The sequence below is a fragment of the Gymnoscopelus braueri genome, assembly GCF_963280865.1.
Source record: "Gymnoscopelus braueri genome assembly, chromosome: 11".
NCBI classification, from domain to species: Eukaryota; Metazoa; Chordata; class Actinopteri; order Myctophiformes; family Myctophidae; genus Gymnoscopelus; species Gymnoscopelus braueri.
The window spans coordinates 4,987,391-4,998,712 of record NC_137613.1 but is presented as its reverse complement, the minus strand read 5'-3'; the positions used below and the strand labels follow the sequence as shown (position 1 = coordinate 4,998,712).

Genomic DNA, 11,322 nt, shown 5'->3' with positions numbered 1-11,322 from the left:
CAGATTTATTTTAAACAGTGGCCATAATAACATTTCAGTAAGTCCAGTTTTGATGTCAATATGTTCAAAAATAAAACAGCATAACAGTAAATAAGTATTGCTTTCTATTCAAAATATAAAAAAATAAAAAAAAATCCGAAAGTGCACCTGGAAAATTTTCAACGCGAATCGGCGGTTCGCGTAGATCTACGCGACTGGCACGCTGCGGCTTTAAATAGGTTCGCGTAGATCTACGCGATTGGCATTCAATGTGTTAAGAGTGTCTGCTAAATAACTAAATTGTAAATTGTACATCTGCAAACCCCTAGGGGTACACTTTTACCACCCTTTGAGAAACACTGTCCTGTCTCTTCTGACGCAGGGGACACCTATAGCCTAGCACTGGGTCGTCCTGATCATGTGAGTCCTCCAAAAGTCGTCCGCACGAGATCTCTGATTCACGGTGGGAAAACGTTTGTGAACCCACGTGATCAGGACGGCCAATGGCAGGCTCGGGGGGAAACCTCTTAAATCGTCACTAAAAACCCAGCGGGCAAAGAGAGACAAAGAAAAGGAACACTGAGGTATTATCAGGCACTGCTTTTAATCTAATCATCAAATATCCTTGAAAGCCGCCTCTTTTCTGGCATGAGGTATTATTAGGTATTGTGTTTTATATCGCCGCTGTCGGTTGGAAACCTTGTGAGAACTGTTCCTTTTTATGAATGTTATTGTCACTACTTTTGTGCAACACCCTTGCATGATGAAGTATAGGGCATTCATTTACGGAAATAACATGAAAAGCTGCAAATACGGAGATACAAGGTTTCTGCCCGACAGCGATGATGATGCAGGCACCCGTTGTGGATGATGCTGTCAATGCACTGAATGAGACATTATCACGCAGTGGTGGAAAAAGTACTGTTTTACTTAAGTAAAAGTATCAATACTGCACTGTAGAAGTACTCTGTTACAAGTAAAAGTCCGGAATTCTAAATTTACTTGAGTAAAAGTACAGAAGTATTGGCATCAAAATGTACTTAAAGTACCAAAAGTAAAAGTACAATTTGTTTGCGACGCGTTGTGAGCTTGTAGATCTGCTATTTTCAAATAGCCTAGGTATAAAATAGGGCTAAAGTGGTTAATATATGTTTCGTAAAATCATCATTTATATCTGAAAAGTAACTAGTAACTAAAGTTTTCAAATAAATGTAGTGGAGTAAAAGTACAATATTTGCCTCTGAGATGTAGTTGAGTAGAAGTAAAAGTATAGACAATTGGAAATACTCAAGTAAAGTACAAATACCTCAAAATTGTACTTAAGTACAGTACTTAAGTAAATGTACTTAGTTACTTTCCACCACTGTTAACACGTTTAATCACACTATTATCACGTTTAATCACACTATTGATTGGTGAGATACTGACCTACCCACGGAGGTGTTTTATATAAAGTATAGTTTTGGACCGCGTCGGAGGCCGCGCCGTCTCAAGCGAACTGGAACCACGTGAGGCACCACCGAGCCAGCTAAAGCGAGCGAGTCGCCGCGCCGAACGTTGCCACGTTCGCTTTGAGCCGACTCAGCGCCGTCCGAGTTATGTACCGATAGGCACAGAATCTCAGTGGTGTAAAGTAACTAAGTACATTTACTCAAGTACTGTACTTAAGTACAATTTTGAGTTATTTTTACTTTACTAAAGTATTTCCAATTGTCAGTACTTTTACGTCTACTCCACTACATCTCGGAGACAAATATTGTACTTTTACTCCACTGAAATTATTTGAAAACTTTAGTTACTAGTTACTTTGCAGATATAAATTATTATATTATAAAACATACATTAACCACTTTAGCCCTATTTTATACCTAGGCTATTTGAAAATAGCCGATCTACAAGCTCACAACGCCTCGCATCGCGACGCGTTGTGAGCTTGTAGATCTGCTATTTTCAAACATTTTTTGTACTTAAGTACATTTTGATACCAATACTTTTGTACTTTTACTTTTGGTACTTTAAGTACATTTTGATACCAATACTTTTGTACATTTACTCAAGTGAATTTTGAATTCCGGACTTTTACTTTGTAACAGAGTATTTCTACGTTGCAGTATTGACGCTTTTACTTAAGTAAAACATTTGAGTACTTTTTCCACCACTGGTGAATGGCAAATCATGTTTTGGGGTGAGCTCTGCCCCCGGGTACTGTAGGTCAGAATCTCACCAATCAAATAGTCTGATTAAACGTGATAATAAAGTCCCATTCAGAGCATTGATAGCATCCGGAGCCGGTGATGCAGGCGGTCTCCTCTCTCTCTCTCTCTCTCTCTCTCCTTCACTTGTCCTGGATGTCAAACTGTCTGTTAGGTTTGGTGGATTCCAGCATGAGCTCGTACAGCTGGCCCATCTGTTCCTCCTGGAACTGTTTCAGCTTGTGCTCCGGCAGGTCGGCCCCGAAGCCTTCCCTCTGGCCCCTCTGGGCCCCCGCAGACTCCAACACCTGGGTCTGCAGAGTGTCCTTGTAGCTCTGTAAAAAAAAAACGGACCAAACACAACAATTCATTTAAACCAACTTAAAAGTCGTATAACGTCCATGTTAGTAAGTCTTTTTTGACGACACCGCTCCGGTAGCTCCGTTGTCTGTTAGAACAGTGGTTCTCAACCTGTGGGTCGGGACACCCACATTATTTTCTTTGGGGGGGGGGGGTCCCCAGATGATAGAGAAGTGACAATTTAAGAGCTTGTGAGCTTGTAGATCGGCTATTTTCAAATGCCCGAAATGTACATAGTACAGGACTAGGACTTAAGTGGTTAATGTAATGTATGTTTCGTAATAATAATCAAAATCTACAAAGTAACTAGTAAGTTTTCAAATAATTGTAGTGGAGTAAAAGTACAATATTTGCCTTTGAGATGTAGTGGAGTAGAAGTAAAAGTATTGGAAATGGGAAATAAAAAAGTTTATTTGGCCGCGGACCCCCATCTCAAAATATGTTGTTCCACGGACCCCCATCTCAAAATATGTTGTTCCAGGGACCCCCAGAAGCAAAGATTTTAGTTAAAAATGTTCGCTTTAAAACAATACATATTCAAAGATTTGCACACGTTTTCATAGTTATTCAAAAATAGCAGATATACAAGCTCAAAACGCGGCACTCAGTGCCGCGCTGTGAGCTTGTAGATCTGCTATTTTTGAATAGCCAAAGTGTAAAACAATGCTTTTTTTTTAGCTCAAATCAAAAAGTGACACAGATGCGTTCCAGGTCTTAATGGGTTAAGTACAGTACTTGAGTAAATGTACTTAGTTACTTTACCCCACTGTTCATAACAATATGAGTAAGCAAATCTGTAGCCAGAATGTCCCAGAGATGGTAAAAGTATGGTGATGGCAGGTGGTAAATGACAACAATCAATATGAGAAGAAGAAGTGTAAATCACAAGCTGCAGGATCAATACATTTAAGACGCCACTTAGCCAGCAATTATGCACCAAACGTTTTCATTAAAAGTACGATCAATAAACTAAAGGCCTGCAGGGTGCCGCGCCATTAGTTGTTCAGACGGCACGCTTTATAACTAACTATAAGACCCTAACCTCACACGGCACGCTTTATAACTAACTATAAGACCCTAACCTCACACAGCACGCTTTATAACTAACTATAAGACCCTAACCTCACACGGCACGCTTTATAACTAACTATAAGACCCTAACCTCACACAGCACGCTTTATAACTAACTATAAGACCCTAACCTCACACAGCACGCTTTATAACTAACTATAAGACCCTAACCTCACACAGCACGCTTTATAACTAACTATAAGACCCTAACCTCACACAGCACGCTTTATAACTAACTATAAGACCCTAACCTCACACAGCATGCTTTATAACTAACTATAAGACCCTAACCTCACACAGCACGCCTTATAACTAACTATAAGACCCTAACCTCACACAGCACGCTTTATAACTAACTATAAGACCCTAACCTCACACAGCACGCTTTATAACTAACTATAAGACCCTAACCTCACACAGCACGCTTTATAACTAACTATAAGACCCTAACCTCACACAGCACGCTTTATAACTAACTATAAGACCCTAACCTCACACAGCACGCTTTATAACTAACTATAAGACCCTAACCTCACACAGCACGCTTTATAACTAACTATAAGACCCTAACCTCACACAGCACGCCTTATAACTAACTATAAGACCCTAACCTCACACAGCACGCTTTATAACTAACTATAAGACCCTAACCTCACACAGCACGCTTTATAACTAACTATAAGACCCTAACCTCACACAGCACGCTTTATAACTAACTATAAGACCCTAACCTCACACAGCACGCCTTATAACTAACTATAAGACCCTAACCTCACACAGCACGCTTTATAACTAACTATAAGACCCTAACCTCACACAGCACGCTTTATAACTAACTATAAGACCCTAACCTCACACAGAGTATTGGGACGTCTGGATAATGGGTGGTGGGACTAATAGCCAGCCCCCCCCATTACCAGGTCAGTGGGTTGTCTTCAACCCACTGACTATTTTGCCCCCCCCCCCCCCCCCCCCCTCTTCTTCCCCATCTTTTCTTTTTTCTATGGAAATAACGATACTATGGGAACGATGCACAAAAATGAATTTCACGCACTTTTTTGTGTGTAAAACCTGTGATGTGACAATAAAGCTAATTCTGATTCTAGTGATCCCCGGGGGCAGACGGGACTCCCTCTTTCCCAGGTGTGCCACGGGTGGGCATAGGTAGGCCTGGGCCCACACATTTGGTTTTTCTGCCCACCCAAAAAAAAAAATTATAACGTCTTTTTTTTTTTTTTTTTTTAACACATCACCCGCCAAGGTATTAAACATCGTTTATTATCCCCTTGCCAGCGTAATTACCATCCGATGAATTTTGAAACGCCGTGGAGGCGACATTGTATTCCAAAAAAGGCGGAGGGAAGGGGTAAGAGGAGGGATCTGTGTAATGTGTGTATTCAGACGGACCACAACATTCCAACCGCGATCCGCCATTTTGGGGCTGGGGGGCCGCTGAAAACAGTGGTTTTCAATGCAAAAAACAGCAACTGAGTTACAGCCGTTTTTCTGAAAATCCCATAGTCAGGGCGGGCGGAAGTGACGTTTTTTGGAATGATCTCACATCCACATACTTCTTCTCTCATCGACGATGGATCATCCCAGAGCTGTGTTACGGTGCCTAAAACAGCGTGCCTAATTTTTTTAATAGAACGCATTTATGCGATTTGGCGGAAAAGTGCGCTATTTAATATAACGCATTTATGCGCGATTGGCAGGAAATGAGTTAATGTCATATTCATTATATATTGATAACAGTGTATATATATATATATATATATATATATATATATATATATATATATATATATATATATATATATATATATATGTACCCGAAATCCGTCACAAACCCACAAAAAAAGCATCAAAAAACATTAATAATCGCACATTTTCGCGCGCGCGCACGGCCCGGCTGCAGTGCGCATGCATGTGTGCCCACCCGCGACTCCCTAGGCCCAGCCTCGGCTAGCGTTCTGGCGTACTGGTCGAGACCCATTTGTGGGGGTTTTTAATACAAGAAGTGATGCATGATGGTAACGTCTGTACCTTTAATACAAGAAGTGATGCATGATGGTACCGTCTGTACCTTTAATACAAGAAGTGATGCATGATGGTACCGTCTGTACCTTTAATACAAGAAGTGATGCATGATGGTAACGTCTGTACCTTTAATACAAGAAGTGATGCATGATGGTAACGTCTGTACCTTTAATACAAGAAGTGATGCATGATGGTACCGTCTGTACCTTTAATACAAGAAGTGATGCATGATGGTAACGTCTGTACCTTTAATACAAGAAGTGATGCATGATGGTAACGTCTGTACCTTTAATACAAGAAGTGATGCATGATGGTAACGTCTGTACAAGAAGTGATGCATGATGGTAACGTCTGTACCTTTAATACAAGAAGTGATGCATGATGGTACCGTCTGTACCTTTAATACAAGAAGTGATGCATGATGGTAACGTCTGTACCTTTAATACAAGAAGTGATGCATGATGGGTAACGTCTGTACCTTTTTGATGCATGATGGTAACGTCTGTACCTTTAATACGAGAAGTGATGTATGATGGTACCGTCTGTACCTTTAATACAAGAAGTGATGCATGATGGGTAACGTCTAACTTTTAACCTATTTTTTTTTTTTTATCCCACGATTTTGTAACCCATATTTTTTCACCCAGTGCCAATTGCCTATGTAATCCTGGGCGCTACTCTCCCTCTGTCAGCCTAGGGAGAGCCCAAGCTGAAGCTCATGCCTCCTTCAATGCATGAGGAGCAAGCAGGCCGCTTCTTATCACCCAACAGGGGGGAGGTTCCCTGGTCAGACGTAGCGCTTGGAAGGAACACGTTATTCCAACCAGTTCCTTTCCCCTCCATCAGGCGCCCTGGCTGACCAGGGGGAGGCAGTATAGTGACCAGGATTACTGCATGTTTTTGTGAGGGTATTAATTACCCTAGGAGACACGGGGAGAACATGCAAACTCCACACAGAAAGGCCCTTTTGCCAACCCCACCTAGGGTATGGGCACTGATGACGCGGAGGAGAGAACACGCCCCCCAGCGCCCACAGCATCCCCAGCGGGAATTGAACCCAGGACCTTCTAGCTGTGAGGCGACAGCGCTACCGACTGCGCCACCGTGCGCAGTCGGTAGCCTCTGAGTGATGTAAGTGCATAACTCTGCTTCCTCGGGGGAAATACAATAATGACATTATGCAGGGCAGAGCCAGCAGCCTCTCAGACAAATGGCAGTTTGTCATTTATACTGAATCTGAAACGCTTCCAAAAGCACAAGAGGCTTATTTTCTGAATGGACAAAGCCATTAACCCATTAAGACCGGGAATTCATACTGTGTCATTCTAGATTTTTAGCTATAACCATCATTTTATACTTTTGGCTATTCAAAAATAGCAGATCTACAAGCTCGTAGCACGGCACCGAGTTTTTTTTGCAAAATATATATATTTTTAAAGCGATAATATTGATATTTTGTAACTAAAAAACTTTGCTTCTGGGGATTCTACAAATGTCTTCTAAATCCTAAAGGTCCTTACACACCGGGGCGATTTCTTCGTGCGAATAATACGCTTTTTTTTAAAACCTTATAAAGTCAATGCAAGCGTACATGGCGCGAAAAAGCGGAAAAGCGAAGCGAAAAAGCGTCTTTTAATTATTTGGAACGAGTCCGAATTTTGCGTATATTCGCATATTCGCCGGTGTGTAACCGCCTTAACGGTTAAAAGAAGAAAAAAAAAGTATGGTTCTATAATCAGTGTTTTTTCATGTCAAGGACCCCCAAAATGAAATGTATTTGGCCGCGGACCCCCATCTCAAAATATGTTGTTCCAGGGACCCCCCCAGAAACAAAGATTTGAGTTAAAAATGTATTATTATTCAAAGATTTGCACACATTTTCAAAAATAGCAGATCTACAAGACGCGCTACGAGCTTGTAAATGTAGATCTGCTATTTTTGAATATAGCCAAAGTATAAAATGACACAGATGCTTTCCCGGTTTTAATGGGTTAAGACATTCTGTTCTCTGTTCGACCCACTGGTTGTTTTTAATGAATGAATGAATATGAATATGTCACGATATATACGATCTTATGCCATATTATAGATCATTCTATAAGTGACCGTGACAGGCTCCACCTTCAGTTTTTAACACCTAGTTCTGACGACCATACAGTCTCATGCAAAGGTTAAGATGTCATTTAGATAAGACATGTTATTTAGACCCTAGATCCTATAGTATAGAGCACCGAAGTCTGATGTAATTTACACATCCTACCTGGGTCGCGTTTTCCCCCCCGTTCTGAATTCCCATACGTCTTTAAAATCGCGTCAAATAAGAACTGTGTTCCAAAAATAAACAAATGATCCCGGCGGTTTGACTCTTATGGATATGAAGCATCAACTGTACGGTGAGAAAACGATAATGTTGCTTCCGACGAATTAGTTAAATTTTCGCCAGAAACAGACTGTATCAAATATGAGTGACTGACTATCATAAACGATACAGAACCTCCTCCCTGACAATATCGCCGAGACAGTTTGTTTATTTTTGGACCACAATTCTTACATGAGACGATTCTAAGATGACCCAATGTTATTCTCCATAGAGAAATTATTGTACGACCCAGGGGATGAACGAGTGACGTCAGGACTTCGGTGCTCTATAGGTTCATTACCTGTGATCCTATAGTTTACTGAGACACTACACTGTCTCTCTACATTCTATGTGTGTCTCTCTGGATAAAGAGTGTCTGCTAAATGCCTACATTGTAAATTCAACTTATCCTGTATGAGTTGGGTGTGTGTGTGTTGAATTATTCAGTGTGTTTAATTGGATGAAATGATCCGCTGGTGTAATTATCTCTCTGAACAACGGTCCATTTAGGCCCATGTTTACTCTCAGAGAGCTGCGATAAATGTTGCTCTACTGGTTTCGGTATCTATCCTCCTGTTACAACTCCTCTTAGATGTTTAAATGTCTGATGTCCTGTATATCTATGCCAGATGTTTAAATGTCTGATGTCCTGTACATCTATGCCAGATGTTTAAATGTCTGATGTCCTGTACATCTATGCCAGATGTTTAAATGTCTGATGTCCTGTACATCTATGCCAGATGTTTAAATGTCTGATGTCCTGTATATCTATGCCAGATGTTTAAATGTCTGATGTCCTGTACATCTATGCCAGATGTTTAAATGTCTGATGTCCTCTGTACATCTATGCCAGATGTTTAAATGTCTGATGTCCTGTATATCTATGCCAGATGTTTAAATGTCTGATGTCCTGTACATCTATGCCAGATGTTTAAATGTCTGATGTCCTGTACATCTATGCCAGATGTTTAAATGTCTGATGTCCTCTGTACATCTATGCCAGATGTTTAAATGTCTGATGTCCTGTACATCTATGCCAGATGTTTAAATGTCTGATGTCCTGTACATCTATGCCAGATGTTTAAATGTCTGATGTCCTGTATATCTATGCCAGATGTTTAAATGTCTGATGTCCCATGTTACATCTATGCCTGTTTAAATGTCTGATGTCCTGTAAATCTATGCCAAAAGTCCAGGTGTCCTTGTGGGGGTTCCAGGGGCTCCCCAGCTAAATGACTGATAGTTAGGAACCAAATGGACCAGTCTTTAAGTCCATGTGGTACCATTTGTACACTCTCAGGAGTTATGGGGATCCATGGCCTAATGCATACCAAACTGGGGTTCCTTGAAATTATAAAGTTTGAGAAGCACCCATTATTCAGACTTCCTGAGTGGACATACAGTAGGTTTAACTGGATTGAAGTGGCAGCGTTTCCCTCATAGTAGCTTCACCACCAAGGCATCTTACGGTTCTAAGAAGAACACTACAGCAGCCCGTGTGCTGGTGAACAAGCTACAGCAAAGTTACCACCAGCTTGATTCAATTGATTAGAGTAATCCGTTTTTCACCAGTACTCTGTCAAAATGTTAGATTAATGGGAGTTTAGGGGATATAGGCTTATTTACATGTCACAGCACCACTGTACTGAGTTTATGATTTAAGAAAGTCCTGAGAACCAAGTCCTGAGTTTCCGATCCGTAACTAGGACACTTTCCAGTCCCCACTTGGCAGTGGTGGAAAAATTACTCAAATTCTTTACTTAAGTAAAAGTACCAATACTGCAATATAAAAATACTCTGTTACAAGTAAAAGTCCAGAATTAAAAATTTACTTGAGTAAAAGTACAAAAGTATTGGCATCAAAATGTACTTAAAGTACCAAAAGTAAAAAGTACTAAATATTTGAAAATAGCCGATCTACAAGCTCACAACGCGTCGCGATGCGACGCGTTGTGAGCTTGTAGATCTGCTATTTTCAAATAGCCTAGGTTTAAAATAGGTTTAAAGTGGTTAATGTATGTTTCATTATATCATAATTTATATCTGAAAAGTAACTAGTAACTAAAGTTTTCAAGTAAATGTAGTGGAGTAAAAGTACAATATTTGCCTCTGAGATGTAGTGGAGTAGAAGTAAAAGTATTGGAAATTGAATATACTCAAGGAAAGTACAAATACCTCAAAATTGTACTTAATTACAGTACTTAAGTAAATGTACTTAGTTACTTTCCACCACTGCCACTTGGCCTGAGTTAACAGTCTTCATGGTCATTTCCTTTGACGCAATACAGAGGAAAGTAGACCACGCCCTTGATCCAATAAGATGATGCTAGGGGTCAGGGGTCAAGACCACCCAGGGATTCCATTGGTCTACTTTGCTCTCAACACCAGCCAGTGTGACGGCGCTCTGTCCGTCATCAGCTAATGCACTGAGGTTTTCCCACCTTTATTTCCTTGAGATCTGAAAGACCTGTTTAGTTTACTGACTATAGAGATACTGTGTACCGATTTGTGTGATGTTTGGATACAATCTGTAGGAGTAGTGTCAAAAAATGTGTTTTTGCAAAAAGCGGCCTCCTGGTGGCGCTATAAAAGGCCCATGTGAAAAACCTGGGGCAGAGGTTCTGAATTGGCATCCAGGGAGTGTGTGTGCACAGTTTCACTGCGATCAAGCCAACAGTGCCAAAGATTAGCTGTCCACAGACAGAATGACACACAGACGGACGGACAGGGTGTAAAACATTAGCCTGGGACCAGACGAATCTGCGAGTGCAAAAAAAAATTGCACTCTGGGATTTGGGTCTGGCACCGCTCCATAGAGAATCCATTTCCTTCTCCAGAAAACGTGGGTAACCAATCAGGGCCCAGTATTCGAATATGGGAGACTGTAATTGGTAGTTGGTTTGTAGGTCTAACCAATTGCGTCTAGAGTCATTGTTTTGATCCCGCCCCCTTGGAAAAAAAACTTCCTCATAGAAGCACCAGACTCATATCCACGCAGTGATATAGTCTGTCTACGCCAGGCTAGTAAAACATACTCTCGCCATGCCTTTCGGCCTGGTGGAGACAAACAAGGGATCAAAACCCATAAAACTTCTTGGGAACCATGCACTGCCTTTACCTAACCTCAAAACCACGCCCACCTGGGAGAAAGGGAGTGCCGATTGCTCACCCTGGCCTAATATAACGGGGCCAGAGCCTTCGTTCTGTCTCTCCGCCTCGTTCGGTTTGGTTGCTTTGTGTTGATTTCTGGTTTGTTTTCTCAAACATTCATACACTTACATATACGCTTTATTTAAGTTCATGTGAACTACAGTACGTTAC

At 41.0% G+C, this 11,322-nt stretch overlaps 1 protein-coding gene across 3 annotated transcripts in view; it reads right to left on the bottom strand.

The window, feature by feature from the left end:
- Positions 1–1,983: 1,983 nt before the first annotated feature.
- The window catches only part of sdhaf3 (succinate dehydrogenase complex assembly factor 3), a 17,070-nt gene continuing 7,731 nt past the window's right edge, over positions 1,984–11,322 (bottom strand). For all 3 annotated transcript variants that reach the window (XM_080441961.1, XM_080441962.1, XM_080441963.1), the window contains one exon: positions 1,984–2,506. In XM_080441961.1, coding sequence (XP_080298087.1) covers positions 2,315–2,506 — 192 coding nt within the window. In that variant the 3' untranslated portion in view covers positions 1,984–2,314. The remainder of the gene's footprint in view (positions 2,507–11,322) is intronic.